The sequence below is a fragment of the Protomyctophum bolini genome (assembly GCF_963924005.1).
Source record: "Protomyctophum bolini genome assembly, chromosome: 15".
In the NCBI taxonomy this organism is placed as follows: Eukaryota; Metazoa; Chordata; class Actinopteri; order Myctophiformes; family Myctophidae; genus Protomyctophum; species Protomyctophum bolini.
Genome location: NC_137876.1, coordinates 17,675,544 through 17,695,317, shown reverse-complemented (window position 1 = coordinate 17,695,317; position 19,774 = coordinate 17,675,544). Strand labels below are relative to the sequence as shown.

At 46.5% G+C, this 19,774-nt stretch overlaps 1 protein-coding gene across 1 annotated transcript in view; it reads right to left on the bottom strand.

The window, feature by feature from the left end:
• Window positions 1-9,670: 9,670 nt before the first annotated feature.
• runx3 (RUNX family transcription factor 3) overlaps window positions 9,671-19,774 on the bottom strand; it is a 70,326-nt gene continuing 60,222 nt past the window's right edge. The window contains exons 6-7 of the mRNA XM_080784413.1: window positions 11,217-14,967; window positions 9,671-10,819 (exon numbers count right to left, since the gene is read on the bottom strand). Of these exons, the coding sequence (XP_080640539.1) occupies window positions 14,462-14,967 (506 nt within the window). The 3' untranslated portion in view covers window positions 9,671-10,819; window positions 11,217-14,461. The remainder of the gene's footprint in view (window positions 10,820-11,216; window positions 14,968-19,774) is intronic.

Below are 19,774 nucleotides of genomic sequence, written 5' to 3'. Positions count from 1 at the left end.
CGACTTAAATGACAGTTATGACACAAGCACTGTATGCTATATCACAAAAAAACGGACAATGATGTGTCCGGCCAGAGGTTGAGTTGGGAGGAGGAAAGGTGGGTCTAAAACCGGACGTCTGGCCACCCTACGAGTCCACGACAGTAACGAAAAATGCTGTGCTGCTGATGATCTGACACCGGTTTGACATGTTCTAGCTGTCCGTACTGCTTACTGCGTTGCCAGCGCACCATTAGTGTTCATGTTCAACTCATCTCCGTTGTGTGCATTATTCTCTAAAGCAACACTGCTGAAAGCAGCCACATGACGCAAGTAGCGAGTAACGGCAGCGCTAAAGCGACCAGTAACTGTAGTGTGATTATCAATTTTGGAGGAGTAGTGTCGTTATATTACTCGCTACCGACCAAAGTAGTGTCGTTACAGTAACGATATTTTCCGTTACTCGTTACACCCAACTCTGCTGAAGGGTGCCCAAGATAGGGCCACATCATGGCCACATGGTCTTCCCACAACCCTCGACTCGCAACCTCCGCTCTTCAAACACTAACCTCCTCAAATACCACCAAGACCAAACTACGTATAGGGCGACCGGGGCTTCTGCTCGGTCGCTCCCGAACTGTGGGAGGCTCAAGACTAAAGACTTTTTAACAAAGCATTTTTAATTTTTTATAGCTATGTTTCTTAGATGATATCAGTGGTGTGACGTCTCTTCTGTTTTTATTTAATCATTTGCTCATTGTAGCACTTTGAGATTGTTACGAATGTAAAATGCGTTATTGTTAGTTTTTTAAAGCAAACATTCCAATCTTTTCTTATGGGGGTCCCTCCCTGGGACACAATGTTTTCAGATGGGGAGGGGTGGCCGATTAAAGGTATATTCAGTGATTTCACTCAAAAAACCTTAGGTTTCGTTTTTGGCTCTGGGACCTAAGCCTTCGTCCAATCAGGATAGAGAGTCAAAAACGAAACCTAAGGTTTTTTGACCCCCAGGGGTTAACTGGGGACAGGGAGGAACTGCTTTTATGGTCAGCACACTCTATAGTAGAGAGGATTATCACAACAAAACAAAAAAATAAGTGATATTTGAATTAAGTGAAATCACTGAATATACCTTTAAGTATCATTTTGGGGGTCCTTGACATTTTTGAGCACCACTGACATATAGCGACATACGTTTTTCAGAAAACTGTTCGGATTTAGAATCGGCCTCAGGTTTTTTTTTAAATGGGCTTAAAGGCCTGTCTCTGGTTTTTGACTCATTTACATGTCTTGGTTTCCTACGAGCGAGGTGGGGCGGGGGTTATGCTCGCTATAAAAGTTCAACACAGATTGATTCCAGCCTGGTCCCGTTTTAAGATCAGCAGTATCAAAATAATTCTCCGTGTGACCACTGTTCGTGGTAATCAATTGCACTTGTCGAATATTTAGTTGCACACTGAATAAAAGAAAGCTGTGTGGCTTTTTTTCTCCATCTTTTTTTTCTTCTTTTTTGTCCTCTTGGCTCAAGTCTCCGGCCGCGTACCGTAGATGTTTTGCTGTCTGCATTTCTTGCGGCTGCACGACAACTCTCTCTCTCTCTCACACACACACACGCACACACACACACACACACACACACACACACACACACACACACACACCGCGGTGACCTTAGCTTCACCGTGGCAGCGCTCTGGGTGTGTGATGTGATAGCGTTCGTCGGGGACTAGTGTCTGGGAGGGAGTATACGTGCACTTTCCTCTGGATACACGTTTTATTGTATAGTTTTAGCAGGCATAGTCCTTTTGAAATAGAATTTAATTGTGTTAAATGTGTGTTTTATAGTCGACTAATAAATCTACAGTTGATTTTGGCAATTTTTTTGGGCACATAGGCCTTGATTTTACACGTCGCGGTTGCATGTTGTTGTGAGCTCGTAGAGATTTGCTATCTTCAGAGTGCAACCGAACATGAAGTGTTTGTCTTGTCTTTTATTTAGTCTTTTATTTATACTGCATCTCTTCTCCACTATAGTCCCTCCCTAACATTTTGGTCTAGTTTCAAGTGTCATCATAGCTTAGTCTTTAATTTAGTTTTCGTCAAATGAAAAGAGGTTCCATCCGGTTGCTCCTCCGAGCCACTGCCACCCCTCCTCATATAATCTATATAGGCCACCCGTGATGATCATGTTTCATGGCTTATACTTCTTATTAGTTGTTCAGTTCTATGTGTGCGAGTGCAATGTGTCAATTCCTCGTCTTATATAGCTTTCAATCTCTGGATGTTCCTCTCTCCACACCTTCAGGGGGCCATCGAAGAGCCTGCAGGCTGCAGGTGTCCACGACACCACTTCTGCCCTCTTCACCGAGGTCGCTAAGGTCAACGCCGTGGCGGCGGAGGATGCGTGTCCAGGATCCAGCATCGACAGCAGGCCGAGCTCACCAGGTTGGTAACCTATAGTGTATAGCCCTATATAACTCGACATGTGTTTTTCCGTCCATTCTTCGCCCTTAGTTTTAGTCGACAGAATGAACAATGGTGCACACACACAGTCCTGAACGTGGAGAAAGGTGCTCCTCCGCTGTGGGAGTCTCTGTAGATTGACACTGAAAAAAAACCACACTGTGTCCCTGAACCCTCATGGTTCTTATCTCCTCTTCTCTAACATGTCTAAAGTCTGTCCTATCTTTGGTCTTTATTATCTCCGCTATACACCGAAGGCCAGAGCCTGTCTCTCTGGTCTGTTCTGTCTGTCTGTTCTGTCTGTTCTGTTCTGTCTGTCTGTCTGTCTGTCTGTCTGTCTGTCTGTCTGTCTGTCTGTCTGTCTGTCTGTCTGTCTGTCTGTCTGTCTGTCTGTCTGTCTGTCTGTCTGTCTGTCTGTTCTGGTCTGTCTGTCTGTCTGTCTGTCTGTCTGTCTCTCTGCATAGCTCAAACTGCTGGGACTTATCTGTGGAAAACCTTTTGTTCATTCCACTTTGATGCCATTTTTTTAATTTATTTTTGTATCGCCAGCTATACCAGTTCTGCTTTAGATTTGGACTTATATAGAACCATATAAAAGCTTATGCAAATGAAAAAGGTTCCCTGGATGTTTTTCTTGGATCATATAACAAGCCTATACGGTATGTCAAGGCCATTTCCACCGAACTAGAATTTCCATCACAAGAACCTTTTGCTTCTACAACTTTTGTTCATAACCTGTACACATCTCTGAACATTATCTCTGGAGTATACTTTGATAAGCATGTACCAATGTATTTTTGATTATTCTATATTATACCTAGTGCCTGGGGAGTCTATATTTTACAAAATAAAACAGCCTGACGATCGTTAACCGATCAACCTCGAATGTGAATCACACATAAGGAACCCTATACTGTGCTAAGCGCAAGGCCATCTTTTTTCTTTTTTTTGTAAGATTAGTGAACAGTATACAGGACAGGAAAGGGGGAGAGAGAGAGGTATAGGCAAAGGCCGTCGGGCTCGGGAGTCAAACCTGCGGTCCGGCAGTCTTTAGTTGCCCAGACGGTTGAGCTAACTTAATTTCACTTTTAAGGCCTTTTCATATTCCAGTTTTCGGTGATGAGGTGACCACCGATATTACCGAAAACTACAACATGTCTGTTTTCACTCACCACCAAAACGGAGGCCACCAAGACTCGCTCCGGGCGATGTGATTGGTCTAGATAGATAGAAGTTGGGTGGGTGAGCGCCCCCCCTTTGGTTTTGCAAGCTCCTGACGTAAAAACAAACGACAAACCCGCGAAACAGAGCAGCGGGTGAACGAGAGAACAAAGGAATGAAACAATAGAGACAGAACGAGAGAGAGAGAGACTATACTGTATATACAGTATATTAGGAAAGGGACCAAAGAGGAATATAGAATAGAGGCAGATGGGCAGTAGAGAGAAAGCAGTGGGAAAACAATGGGCAAAATTTGAGGAATTGTTGACCATGGAGATATATGAGCGCCGCCGCCGCCAAAATCACCGTTTTGGTGAAGAGGTGACCACCGAAAAGGTGGGCCTGCACCTCTTCACCTAAAACTGCACTATGCATATAGGCTCTTTCGACCCCATATAGGGGGTCTTGAATGGCTGCAAACGCATGACTCAGTCATACACAGCCCTGAGTATATATATATATATATATATAGGCCACCTGGCCTGGCAGAGATACGGAGTATTTCTAGTCTTTCTATCCTTTCTTTCCCTCCGCGCCTATCCTCACTTCCCCTTAACTTGCATTTCTCTCTCTCTCCCTCTCCCTCTCCCTCTCTCTCTCTCTCTCTCTCTCTCTCTCTCTCTCCAATCCTCTCTCTTACAATATGTCTCTCTATCTCAGTCAGCAGCAGTGTATAGTGTGAGAAGAAAGGTTGCATCACAGCTCTTGGTGGTTTTCTCTTGTGAGACCCCTCTGGCCCTGTGTTGTTTCGTTTCAATCTGTGGGAACCCCTTGGTTTGTTGGACCGCGGCCTCCTTTCCCACACACACACACACCGACCGCTTTAGTCCCCCGGTTAGAAAATAGAACTTCCTACGGTCGTGTATAGCCGTATAGCGTAGTGGAGTGTAGCAGCAGCGCCTGCATGACGAGGATGCATGAGGCTTGCCCCACGAAACCAACCAAACCGGTTCTAGCCCACTCCTCCTTCTCACGGCCGGCCGGGGGACGTCCCGAGACGACTGAGAGAGAGAGACAGAGACAGAGAGAGAGAGAGAGGGGAGAGAGGGTCAGCGTCTCCAGAATTATAGAGGCCCTTTAATGGGTTTCGTATGCAGGTACCGACCACAGCAGCAGGGTCACAGCAGCACAGCAGCGGCAGCAGCAGCAGCAGCAGCAGTGCTGCTGGGATGTTGTGTTCATGAGAAATGAGAGGGCTTTTTAACGAGCCCTTGTTCTTTCCAAAACACAACCAACCCCCCCCCCCCCCCCCCCCCCCCCCCCCTCAGCCCTCTCTGAGTATTTTAGTCTTCCCAGAGCAAGTGGTGTAAAGCAATAACCGAGTACATTTACTCAAGTTACTGTGCTTTAAGATGGAGTGCCGTGATTTTTCCCCCCCCACCCTATAAAACATGCGTCATCAGGTATTATTATCATTATGTAAGGATATATAAGATTGCACGATATTTGTTAAAATGTTGTTTTTATAGGCCTATTATGTGGATAGTTCATTAAAGGTATAGAGTAAGTGATTTCACTCAAAAAAAAACGTAGGTTTCGTTTTTGGCTGTGGGACCTATATAAGCCTTCGTCCAATCAGGATAGAGAGTCAAAAACGAAACCTAAGGTTTTTTGACCCCCCCCAGGGGTTAACTGGGACTGGGGACTCCTTATATGGTCAGCACACTCTATAGTAGAGAGGATTATCACAACAAAAGTGATATTTGAATTAAGTGAAATCACTTACTTAAAAAAGGGCCCAAAATAAATTGCAAAAGTAATCGTTAAAGTTTTTTTTTTAGGATCCTTTGGGGTCATCCGAATAACATTAATAATAGAGTATTATGGTAAATTCAGGGGTTGAAAGTTGGAGTGTACCATTAAAAACATCTAAGGCAAAAGAAGGTAGCATGTAACCCGTGTCAAACTAGGGGTTATTCATGATTCTAATCCATTCCCAAGCGTTAGTTTTGCACGAAAATCACTCATTGGGCTAAATTAGGCCATATAGCCACTTGTGGCAGCAAATGTGCTGACCTCATCACATTTGGGCAGGGCTATATGGCCTAATTTAGCCCAAGGACTTATAGGGCCGATTCATACTCCTATTTTACCGCTGTTTCGGCGCTGTGGTGCCGAAATGATTTCGGCTCGTCAGAAATTTTCAGTAGCACCGAAGAGGCGACTTTAGGTCGGTAACCCCCCCCCCCCCCCCCCCCCCCCCCGAACCTCAAATGACGTCACATTGTAGGCTCTACAGAGCCAAACCGACTTTTATTCGGCTCTAAAATAGGAGTATATGAATCGGCCCTTGGTCGTACTTCTAACAGTCTAGCATTTCTACACTGCAGTATCGATGCCTTTTACTGAAGTAACACGTGAGTATACTTTCTCCACCGCCGCGTGAATCTTCCCAGTACCACGTTTATAAATAGAGTGGTTTTTCTTTGTGAAAAGGCAAAGTCAGCTGACGAGGTGAAGATCACATTGTGAACGAGGGGAAGAAAGAAGCGATAGAGACTCTTAACTTCTGCCTGTGATCAAAGGGAGAACATTTACGGTTGACGTAATTCACTTTTGATCTATAACCGGTTTGCGGACGAATTGAATACGAAGGACCCCAATGGAAACGACAAGCCTTGGGTTATAAATCCTCTCTCTTATAAGCAGACCTTAGTATTGAACTGTATACTTTCCTTCGCCTGTTCTGCAAACGGTTGATACGGCAAGAAATCAATCAATCAATGAAATATGTTACCTGAGTGTTTTTGCTCTTCATACTCCAGTCTTAGGTGCTAAGGTCACCACCGAAAACGAACATGACGTCACTGTGGTAAGCGCTTACCACCGCTCACCCAAAAACATCTCTCTTTACTATATAGCCACCGTTTCGCTTGACACCTTTTCACCTAAAAAAACTGGACATATGAATAGGCCTTTTATAGTCTTCCTTTTAATATATTCTATCTGTGGGCATTGAACGTCTCAGCCGTCTCGTATATATATATACATGAATTCATCATGCCGTTTTTTTTAAGCTCATACACAATCACAACCAGACAAACGCGCCGCTCATCTCATCGGTGCGCGCGGCGCGCGTGTGTGCGCGCAACTTCCTCCCTTCCCGGAGAGTTACAACTTTAGGAAGAGGGGAGACGGTGGAAAACCAGAGTGGCTCGTCGGTTCCTTGTATGTCTAACGAACAGAAAGAGCTCGGAGCCAGATGGGGAGCTCCATTTGCTAGTATGTGTGCTCCTCTGTTCTGCTCTGTTCCCCACATGTTGAACCCCGGAGAGTCAATCTCAGCGAGAGTGTGTGAAGACAGCTGGAAAATTCCCCAGAGCCCGGGTCCTAATTGAAAGCTTATCATCTTCCCTTTGTGCTGCTTCTTCTTCTTCTCCTTCTTCTTCTTCTTCTTCTTCTTGTTCCCCGGGCTCTGGGGGATCGACGCGGAGGGCGTCTTCTGTGATGAGACCTACAGGAAATAGTCGGGAATGTTTTTAACTCATTTAGACCGGAAGGCCGCCCGCGTCGGTGTCACCTTTTTATAAGGCAGCTTTTAACCACTTTAACCTTTGTTTTAAAAATGTAGCTGTGAGCTTGTAGATCTGCCTTTTTTGAAAAATGTGGCGGAAATCTTTGAATATATATTGTTTCAGAGCTAACTCAAATCTTTAGCTTCCGGGGAGTCCCTGGAACAACATATTTTAGGAGGGGGGGGGGTCGGCGGCCAAATACAGATAATCCGGGGGGTCCTTGACGTGAAATAGTTTAAGACATATATAGAAACATAGGGTTTTTTTAAGAAAACTGTCTTCAGAAGACATTTGTAGAATCTGGTCTCAGGTCTGAATGTTTTAAGACGGTGCAGATCTGTCATATACACTCACTGGCACACTGGAGCACGGCGCAGACTGTGGGTTGATGATAGTGTGAGATCTGTCAGCGAAGGGATTGTCTCTGTGTGTGTGTGTGTGTGTGTGTGTGTGTGTGTGTGTGACTGCTGTGTTTCTGTGTGTGGCGGCCTATCCCGTGCGTGTGTGTAAATGCTTTGAGTGTGCAGAGTTAATTGAATACAGTGTGTGTCATGGCTGTGTGTGTGTGTGTGAGCGTCTCGGGGCCTTTGTAGTCCTGCCAAAACTGCCCCCATAGAAGGCATGACACAGAGAGACACGCATGCACACACACACACACACACGCGCACACACACACACACACGCACGCACGCACGCACGCACGCACGCACGCACGCGCGCACGCGCGCACACACACACACACAACTTAAGCCGTACAGAGGGGGGGGGGGAAAGGAGAGAATAGAAGAGGAGAATAAAGGAAGGAGAGGAGAGGAGGGGGGGGGAAGAATAGGAAAGAGAAGAGGACAGTCTTAAGTAGATAAAAGAATATAATAAAAAAAAGAATGAGTGCCGAGAGAATGAACGATATAGAAGTGAAAGGGCCTTCTTCTCATCGTGGCGTCTCAATCAACAGGTGGCATTAGTTTTAAAGAGTGAGGGATTGTGAGCGCGTTGTATTTCAGGTTAACCACATCCATGAGTCATCCGAGCTCCCGGACCACCCGACAAGGTATATATACCAGCTCAAGTGTTTAATCCCTGTGTGGCTATAGGCCTCATGAACGGGCCAAGTATTACACTGACTGACTGACTGACTGTATGTTATGTGTGGATGTGCCACCAGCAGCACTCAATTAATTAACGAGCTCATATAGCCAGAGAGAGAGAGAGAGAGGGGAAAAAGGAAGAAAGTCGTGGCATTCCATGTTTTCTTTTTTCTCTCTCTCTCTCTCTCTCTCTTTCTCTCTCTCTCTCTCTCTCTCTCTCTATTGTTTTTAACGAGTGACAACTTGCCGCCGTTGGTTGGTGCCAGGGAGCCGTGTTGGATTCCTCTGCTGTGCGTTATTTATGCCCAGGGTACCGGAGGCGCTGACAGCCATGGCGTAAAATAAAAAACAACCCAAAAAAGAACCTATACAGTATATCACTCTCTGAGAAGAAGTGTTGGGTAATTTGCCAGCGAGAGGCATATACTTTAACCCGTTAACACCGGGGGAAAGCATCTGTGTAATTAAAAAAAAAACGAAAAAACTTTTGGCTATAATATATTCAAGAATAGCAGAGGTCGTATAGCACGGCACTTCATTGAGATCTGCTATGTTTTTTTGTTGAAACATCGTGAAAATGTGTGCAAGTCTTTGAATAAACTAGAATCTTTGCTTCTGGGGGGTTGCCTGGAACAGAAGATTGATATCTAGTTTTACAGAAAACTGAAAGGCATTATTTCTATAGCATGGGCCTCATGCAGGTGTTAATGGGCTAATGGGAGCAGGGCATAATTATTAGGGGGGGGGGGGGGGTTATTGTGAGATCAGCGTTGTTGGGAAGGGGGGGAGGGGTCAGTCAGTCAGTCGGTCTTGGACGAGAGGTATAGTTGTTTGGGTTCCAAGAGGAAACTGGAATCATTAAATTGGGGTTCATTAACTTTTTTTCTTCTTGGAAGTTCTCTCTCTTTGCCACGCAATAACTCACATCACGCTCATTTGTCAGCCGAGGTGCCGCGTTGGTTTGGTTGCAGGAGGATGAGTTATAGCTCGAGCCTCCGAGCGTGACACTTTCACTCTCAACACCTTCCAGGCCCAAGGACCAAGAAAAATTTTGGGTGTCGCGTTTCAAAATTATGAGGACTGTTATATATATATATATATATACCGTAGAATTACTTTTATGGCGAGGAAATATTGTTGAAGAATGCGGTTGGGAATATTAGACGTAACTCACGAGACCGTTTCCTTTGTGACAGTTTGTGTGTGTGTGCATGCGTACGTGTGTGTGTGTGTGTGTGTGTGTGTGTGCGTGCGCGTGCGCTCGTGTGCGCACGCAGGCATGTGTGAGTGAGTGTGTTCGTATGAGGCAGGTGGAGCTTCTGAGAAAATGTGGCAAAACGGCGTTTCCTGCTTTCTCACGGTTTCATTAAAAGGAACAAGAAATGTGAGGGGGGGAAAACAAAGTGGAACAGGTATTTTTTTTTTTTTAATTAAAATGATTAAAAACTACATTATCCGCACACTTTACAAGCACTTAATACCGAGTCTTTTAAGGATAGTACACATACATAGATGAAGTTCTTAAATTAACATATCAGTTTCAGACGTACATGCTTTGAGCATAAAGGAGAAAAAAAACAAAAAAAAAAAGAGCAAAATGAATTAACATGATGGTAGCCTAGATATCAAGACGAGGTCCTTTAAAAAAAAAAACAGAAACATCAGAGAAAACAAACAACATCATTGTGCTCTTTCATCCAAATACGCAATAAAAATAAAAAGATTTATGCCGAAACAATTTGGCATCCCGCGGTCTCTGAAACCTTCCAAGAGTCTTATTTTTAGATACAACAACCTCTCTTGCACAGCAACACACACACACACACACACACACAGAATGATGATTGGAGACCGATCAAAAGAACCAGTCTTGTACTACAAATCTCTTCCCCCGTTGTCGATTTCCAAACCGTAACACGCGGGCAGGTGTGAAGTTCTTTGCACAACTGCGTCCAGGACAAGGTATAAACGTGTGTGGTTTGGTTTTTTTTTATCTTATAGCTGCATGATTGTTGCCACGTAATGAAGGCGAGGCGTTCGAAACCAAAACCCCGGAGGGGTTCCAAAAGGAAATGAGCTGAGAGTAACATGCAAAGCCTTTTTTTTTTCCTGCAGCTCAAAGGGAAGATATAGGAATGAGTTTCATTGTGACTGATTGTCAAAGAGGCGAACTAAGGCAAAGAGAGAGAGAGAGAGAGAGAGAGAGAGAGAGAGAGCCTACATTTGGACTCTTATACAAAGCACTTTGCATAACTTTTTTTTTTTCATTTTTTTTTTTTCCTGAGCTAAAAAAATAATGCTAGCATTCTTTGGATCTTATACTCTTCTTCTTGCATTGAATTTCTTGTGTGGCTTAATGTGTCTGTGCTGTAAAAAATCCTCAGTGTTTTTAATTTATCCATTTGTAATGCAGAGAGTGTATGGGGAAAATGGAACCGTTTTTTTATTTTTGGTTATACATTTTTTACACTCTCCGGGTTAAATAATAACACGCAGGGATTCCCACAGTGTGGATTCCCTCGGCTTCCCTGGAATTAGCCACACTAGCCCCTGCTCTCCTCCCGGTAGGTAGCCACACTAGCCCCTTCTATCCTCCCTGTAGCCACACTAGGCCCTTCTCTCCTCCCGGTAGCCACACTAGCCCCTTCTCTCCTCTCTGTAGGTAGCCACACTAGCCCCTTCTCTCCTCTCTGTAGCCACACTAGCCCCTTCTCTCCTCCCGGTAGCCACACTAGCCCCTTCTCTCCTCTCTGTAGGTAGCCACACTAGCCCCTTCTATCCTCCCGGTAGCCACACTAGCCCCTTCTCTCCTCTCTGTAGGTAGCCACACTAGCCCCTTCTCTCCTCTCTGTAGCCACACTAGCCCCTTCTCTCCTCCCGGGAGCCACACTAGCCCCTTCTCTCCTCCCGGTAGCCACACTAGCCCCTTCTCTCCTCCCGGTAGCCACACTAGCCCCTTCTCTCCTCCCTGTAGCCACACTAGCCCCTTCTCTCCTCCCGGTAGCCACACTAGCCCCTTCTCTCCTCTCTGTAGGTAGCCACACTAGCCCCTTCTATCCTCCCGGTAGCCACACTAGCCCCTTCTCTCCTCTCTGTAGGTAGCCACACTAGCCCCTTCTCTCCTCTCTGTAGCCACACTAGCCCCTTCTCTCCTCCCGGGAGCCACACTAGCCCCTTCTCTCCTCCCTGTAGCCACACTAGCCCTTTCTCTCCTCCCTGTAGCCACACTAGCCCTTTCTCTCCTCCCTGTAGCCACACTAGCCCCTTCTCTCCTCCCTGTAGCCACACTAGCCCCTTCTCTCCTCCCTGTAGGTAGCCACACTAGCCCCTTCTGTCCTCCCTGTAGCCACACTAGCCCCTTCTCTCCTCCCGGGAGCCGTGCACGGGACAATAAAACCAGATCCGTGGCCGATGTATAATAAAGTGGCTCGCACACAAAAGACGCGGTCTCGACTGTCGTTGTGTTGCAAGCTGCTGCCTATATAGCAGACGTATATCAATCGCTGCATGGGCGAAGAAAACCCCTGCACCACGAGCCCCCGCTCCAGGCACTAATGATCAGTAAATTACAAAACAGAGAGAAAGAGAAATCAGGACCATAAAGACTTCAAAGACAAGCCACGGCTTATGCACAACAAAGGGCTCTGTGCAGAACAAGGGCCTGGGCTTTTTTTTTGTAGTTTTTTTTTTGTTTTGCCCTCGGTGCTAGTAACAGGACACCACCCCTGACCCTCTCTATACCTCCTCCTTCTATCCTCCCTTCATCCACCGTTCTCTTCCTCCGGCGGGGGATGGACAGATCATGTGTGTGTGTGTGTGTGTGTGTGTGTGTGTGTGTGTGTGTGTGACACAACATGGTTGGGAAAGGCCCTTGGGACGGGGGGAATGTGCACACTCACACCTGTGGGGTGCAGGAATGTGTGTGTGTGTGTGTGTGTGTGTGTGTGTGTGTGTGTGTGCTTTATCGGTGGTTCCCAAACCTTTTCATGTCAAAATCAATGCTGATTTACAGACCCATATAGGGGTCCATTTGGCTCCAAACTATATCATTTAGCATGGGGACCCCCTGGAACTCCCTCAAGGACCCCTGGGGGTCCGCGGACCCCACTTTGGGAACCACTGCTTTATATGGCGTTTGAGTTGGCGAGGAGTTTGTATATTGATTGTATTTATGTCGCATGCGAAAGGACACTTTCAGTGAGTTGTAATAACTGTTATTATATGTGCAGGGATATCTCTGGGTATTTTGTTCTGCCCTTTGATTGAGGGCAAACGGGTGTACAGGTGAGAAATGAATTTGTAATATATATATGTATAGTGCAAAAACAAATAGATAAAGATGACTTACGGAGCACACAAAGACAACTTGCATATCGGGGCGTCCTAAATATACACAATCTCATTGGCAGAATTGATGGGTGTGGTTCATAAGGAATACAGGTTTTTTTTTTTCTTTTTTTAGTGCATCAAAGCTACATTGGAAAACAAAATAATTACATTAAGTTTTGTTTTTTTATATAATTTAGGAGCAATATATTACACAAATTCCAATTTTATACGTAAACGACAATTAACCAAAAAGAAAAAAAAAACGGTCTATAAAAATGTAAAGGTAAAATGCTTAAGGATATTTGGGGTACATGTGTACATTTATTTCCTCAGAATTTGGCTCAAATAAATATAAAAAAGTAAACCATGTCATCCAGTTAAAAACAAAAAAAAAATACTACGCTAGAACTATATTCAGAAACGGGATCAAATAAGAAATGTAAGAAATAAAATAGATATACAGCACAGGGCAAAAAAAAAGGAAAAATAAAATACAAAATATTCCGTCGGACATTTTTTTTTATCAAGAAACGTTCCAACTGCTCGTGTCTGACGTTCCTCAAAATGGCTGCCGACCGTTCAGCGTAATATTATTTAAAAAAATAAAAAGAAGGACCCTGCAGAAGAGGAGCGGTCTCTCTTAAAACGTCTGTCACTCCAACACACCGCGGCCATCTTGTCCATATAACATAGCGTACCGACCGGCTGTGAAGGCTTGAAGACGTGTCCATTTCGAGATAATAAATTAGTTCATCAAGGCAAATGCATAATATAAGTACCGGTGAGAAACACAAAAAAAAAAAAAAAAACAGCCCCTGAATGCATTCGACGATCTTTGGTTTCAGCTTTTTTCCCCCCGCGCCGCAAAAAAAAAAAGATTGCAATAACTCCTTTTGTGTTGCATCTTATATTTAAAAAAAAAAAGAAAAGTCCACAAATATAAGTCGTCATAAGAATAGACCCGACGCTACAGCAGTGCAGCCACGACCACAGGGGGGAGGAGGGAGGGAGGGGTTTTGGTATAATAAAAGGCCACAAGCGCAAAAATGCACGGAAATCCAGTCTGTGTTGGAGTCTGTGTTCATCCCCTCCTCATTTCAACGATGCGTTTTAGAATGTACGTCCATCAGTTCATCAGCCGGGGGAGGGGGGACGGGGGGGGGGGGGGCGGTAGTAATCAATCATATATACAGCCGTTCGTCCGTTCTGTTTTCCGAACAATCTTTGGTTGAGTATAGCTGCTTGTACCAGACAAATCGATCAATGATATATTACTATGGCTTCTCTGTTTGGTTTTTTTTATCACCCCCCTGCTTCTATTTACATTTACAAAGTTATACAAACGTCATCTCAATTTTGGATGTATGTATTCATGTATGGCTTCTTTCTCCCCGTAAAACGTGCTTTTAAAAAAAAAGAGCGCACGTTTTCCTCGCGCGGTATGCGCGTCGTGGGAGTCCTCTCGGAGAACAGACAAAAAAAAAACAACACAAAAACACACACACATGGACGTCCGTCCGCATCATGGCTGGCGGTCGGTAAAAAAAAATGCAGAAAGTCTTTAAAGCGAACGCTTGAGAAATGAAGACAAACATGCAGCATTTTTTTTATTTTTATCCTTTTTTCTTCTTTTGTATAAGTCTGTGGTGTAGCCTGTAATACAGCTTCATCTTTACAGCTATTATCATCTTTACGTTTTCCTCAACTGTTACTTCCGGCACCTTCCAACCTTCTCTCTCTCTCTCTCTCTCTCTCTCTCTCTCTATCGTTTCCTCTCGCCTCCCTTCTATCTTTCCTACTTTCTCTCTCTCTCTCTCTCCTCCATCTCTCCGACTGTCTCTCTACCTCCCCCTAGCTGTCGGTCAGTCAGTAGGGCCTCCACACGGACTCGTCCATGCGTCCGGAGGCGCTCATGGCCGTGGGGGAGTTGCTGTGGCTCCCGTCCGCCTCCACGCCCTCGCTCTGGCTGTTCAGGCCGGCGCCCATGGCCCCGCCGGCCGCGCCCGAGCACGACAGGAGGCGCGTGGGGGAGCCGCGCTCGCCCCCTCCTCCTCCGCCGCCCCCTCCGCCTCCTCCGGGCGCCACCATGGAGAACTGGTAGGAGCCGGCGGAGCCCGCCGTGCCGTAGTACAGGTAGGAGTTGGCGGCCGACTGGAAGTGGCTGTTCTGCGTCTGGTTGCCCGGGTACGGCGGCGGCAGGTAGGTGTGGTAGCGGGAGGAGGCGGACATGCTGAGGCCGCCGATGCCCGAGCCGGAGCTGTTGGAGTAGGTGAAGGCGCCCGGGTAGTGCATGCGCGGGTCCGAGAAGCGCGGGTCGGTCAGCGGAGACAGCGACGGGAAGGCACTCCTCTGGGGGAAGATGTCTGAGGTCGCTGTGGGAAACACACACACACACACACACACACACACACACACACACACACACACACACACAGACACAGACGGAACATGTTAAATAACATCACGGGACGATGGCAAAACATCCTGGCATTAATGAGAACGGCTGCTATGAATATGATTTGAAACGAGGTCAGTTTTCTCATTTCCTCCCATGAAAAAAACGTCCCCAGAATGGCGACCCCCCCCCCCCCCCCCTTCCCCTTCCCAGCCACCTCACCTCACCACCCACCCACCCACCCAACAAACCCCTCTCTGGAGCTCAAGTTTCTCGCGATATCCTTGGCCCTCATGGAAATGTTTGCTCAGAGTAATGAACTGAGACATTTTTTTTTGTGTTGTTGCCTAATAACAGTCATCAAGCACACTGACAGGACATCGTCCCACAGCTCCGCGCACAAGACCCCGAGTTATGAGAGAAAGAAAAGACCCCCCTCTTCCTCGACCGCTGCATGTCGACCCCGACGCAAGCCACACACAACAACGCTCCTTCAAAAAAGGAGAGGGACTGGTAAATCAATGTATACAGCATTCAGTCCGTTTCTTTTTTCTTTTTTTTTTTTTTTTTACCACGAGGGATGAAAGGAGGACGATGAAAGGACGCCATTGTCCGGAGCGGAGGAGGCGCTTTGTACAAACACGGGCGGCTTGTTTGTTGCGCTGTTGTTGTGCAACCCACCATTAATCACACACAAAGGAGGCAAGCATGACACAACCGTCCTGGACAGAGGAAGAGGGAGGGAGGGGAAGAAAGAAAAGACAGTGGTGGAAAACCACTTAAGTACAATTTTGAGCTATTTGCACTTCACTTGAGCATTTCCGATTTCTAATATTCTTATTTCTATACTCGTATTTGCAAACTTTAGTTACCAGTATAAGACGCCCTAAAGGGGCGAGATCGCGCTGAAACAACAGAGCTTCCTAATACGGCACAGTTATAAGAAGCAAGAGTTAAACTATACTAATCTGGTGTCCGTGAGGTCAGATGCGTATAGAGTTGCTGCTGGCCACGTATAGAAGACAAGAGTCAAGCAAATGAAAATGGGTCTGACAGACATTCAAAATTGTAAAACGCAGCTCCGCCCTCAGTACCGTTTGTATACTGATATAAAGGTGAGCAACTCCCACAGCCACGACGGGAGGGAGCGTGAATAATGACCTGGTGCCACCCACATTTAGAACAAATATTATGGGTTAAAAATTCACTTTCCACGGCACTGCCACCTTCCCTCAAAACAAGCAATTATATAGTTACGCTCATTATAACGTTACACAAAACACACTTTTATTCAAGTATATACATATTGACTTCCGGACACAGTCTTAACTATACATCGTATAGTATTGATACTTTTTACTTTCAGGAATAAGTATATATAGGAACTTTTTTCCACCGCTGGGGCAAAAAAGAAAGAAAGAAAGAAAGGAAATGAAGGAAAGGTGTGTGCGTGTGCAGATGTATCGCGCTGCAGCGTATATATATATATATATATATATATATATATATATATATAGCGTATCCATGTCTCAGGCCTGTCAGCGTTAACTGCTCAACCTATCTGGAAGTGTAATCCCACAGGTAGCCAACTCCAGCTGCTGCTTCACACTGCCGTTTCAATACGCGCACGCACGCACGTACACGCACACGCACACGCTTCCTAATTCATTCACCTGCATGGGCGAGACGGAAATAGAAAATGTGGCTGGAGGTGTCTGACTCAGCGCTTTTCCTTCTCGTGGGGATCGGGGGGGGGGGGGGCAGAGCTCTATATACACTACACAGTGTCACTGACTTCTTTTCCTTTAAGCAAAAAACACCCATAATGGCCTCGTTCACTCAACCGAACCGAGAACCCGAAGCCTGCATGCTCTATGTGTGTACAATGCTGTCGGCTGACTGACACGCACACGCATGCACGCACACGCACGCACACGCACACGCACACGCACGCACACACACACACACACACACACACACACACACACACACACACACACACACACACACACACAGGGGGACCTGCTGCCACCTGCTGTATAGCGTTGCAGTTTCAGTATAGGCTACTGACGGCGGGGACAGTGCAATTTAGCGACGGTATATAGCGCGACGCGTTGTGATCTGCTATTTTCAGCATGCAACCAAGGGGCAAAAAAATGACTTTTTAGACTTATACTGGATCTCTTCTCCACTATAGTCCCTTTCCTATAACATCTTTAGGCTTGTTTTTATTTGTGGACGAAATTGTCAATATATTTATAGTCCTATCATAGCAGTCATCATGGTTTTCATTTGGTTTCATTTTCGTCAGTGAAAGTAGTAGCAGCTATAGTAGTAAACGGAAAAAATGTTCGTCATCGTATTAGTCGACGAAATCAACACTGCTGTCGTGAAATTCTCCTGCATCTTGTAAGTGAAAGATGTTGAGGTCGCCTCTATAACCAAGACAAGACCCCCCCCCCCCCCCCCCCCCCCCTGAGATTTTAGATATTTATATCCTTGTTAATTTGCCTTGGGATAGCTCGTATCAGCATACAGTATTACGCTGACGCCTGCACCTGCCACTTGTAAACGCACGCATGCACAGTGCACACACACACACACACACACACACACACACACACACACACACGCAGCTGAGTCCGTGCCATGTTTGTTTGTTGACATCGTTATACTGTCGAGTGTAAAATGTGGATTTGGATGGCAGAGAAAAAGGGAGCTTTTTAGTGTTTGTGTGAAACGGCGATGGCTCGCACGCCACGGCCGCCCCGAGGGGAGAGAGAGAGAGAGAGAAGAGGATGTCAAAGTTGCGTGCCACACTCTCGTTGAAATGTCCTTTTTCCCTGCGTCTGGAGAACTGGCTCCATTTTCAGCTACGAAAGAAGTAGAAGAAGAAAAAAAAATGTTCCTTTGCTATTTCCACAGCCTCTGCTATGATTTCTTTTTTTTTTCTCTCTCTCTCTCTCTCTCTCCAATTTCTGCAGTCACATTTCTCTTCTTTTTTGGGGGATCAGGGGGTTTGGTGGTGCAGAGGAGAGGAGAGGAGAGGAGAGGAGAGGAGAGGAGAAGGGGTATAGGGGTGGTGGGGGGGGGGGTGGCTGTTTCTTTTTCCAGCTTCCACCAAGGCACCGGAGCCGGGCCTCCATATCTGATTTCACGCGAGGAAAATCCAAGCCTTCAGCTGCTGTTGATTCGGGGGGAGAAGTGAAGTCGGCCCGCTAATTCCTACCGGACTCCCAAAAAGACTGCCCCTCTCTCTCTCTCTCTGTCTGTCTCTCTGTCTCTCTGTCTCTCTCTCTGTCTGTCTGTCTGTCTGTCTGTCTTTGCTAAATATAGGGTACAGGGTGGAGCAGAGGAGGAGGAGGAGGGGGCGGGGGGGATCAGTTGGGTTTGGAGTCGATGTCTCTGCATGGCGGCTGCATGCGAGCGACCCGCCCCACACATGATCTGTATTTAATTGGGGAGTCTGTGGAAACGTGTTGGCTAACTGCGGTGTGTGTGTGTGTGTGTGTGTGTGTGTGTGTGTGTGTGTGTGTGTGTAGTGCACGCACGCGTGTTGAGGGTGGGTGGGGGGGACAGACTCCTGTGTTCCGTCAGGGGAAACTGGACTGGACACTTATCACAACACCTTAATGGGTGCTCGTGCAATGTCACCAGCTTGGACCCAAGCCAGGCCAGTGGCACACCCCACACCCCCCCCCCCCCCCCCATCCCCCACCCCCCCCTTTCCGTTGCTGCCTCTCTGTGGCTCAGCGGCTCCCTCTAGAGGAGAGGGTCTCACAAAACACACTGTGTGCCCTCTCTGTGACAAACAGAAGCTGCCAGAGTTTCAGCTCTATATCCAGCTTTTAGTGTATATATATACTGTTTATGTTCATAAACTTTGTCCTGCACAAACCATTTGACAATGAATGGAGGATTTTTACGTCATATATATAGCGTCTGAGCAAGTGTAGTCGGTGTCTATTTTACGTCATGCTGATGTGCGATGAGAAGAGCGCCCCTCACTTCACACGGGTGTGATTTTTAGTTATAGCAGGGGGGGGGGTGTGTATGATTTATCCCTGCTGCTGGTCGTCGGACTGCGTATCAAATCACAATTTTGACATTTTCTTTAGTTTTTAATCTTCTTTTTCCTCATTTCTTAAATTGCAAAAACACAGTATGTCGTCAACGCGTCGTCACGTGTGTCGTGTGCATGCCGATGGGCCATTTAGTACACACCACAAGGTACATACATAGTTACGGTATAGGGCTTAAGTGGTATTATGTTTTACAAAACGAACCGTGCAGGGTTTCCTTGCGACCTGCATGCCCCCCACCTGCACCCACCCACCCACTGTACCTTACCCCATGCACCACCCACCCACCCACCCACTGTATCTTACCCCATGCACCACCCACTCCTCTCCCACACCCCACCCCAACCCAGCCCAGCCCACTCCCAGTCTCTAAGTACAGGCCTCAGTGTTGTGGCTGTGGTAAAAGCGGTGTATCTTTGGCAGACAGAGAGAGAGAGAGAGAGAGAGGGTTCCTCTTCCTATAACGGGCTATAGTAGCTGCCTTTACAACCCTGCAGCCCCCCCCCCCCCCCCCCCCCCACCCACCACCACCACCATGCACACATGATCCCCATTACGCTCAGCTGAAACGTGTTGACTAAATTGCAGGGACAGAGAGAGAGAGAGGAGAGGAGAGGATGGACCCCAGAGGGCTGGCTGGCACGGCCTGTCGTTCCGTGTGATGTTCTCACTGCTGTGAAGCTCTCGCTTTTTTATAGAGAA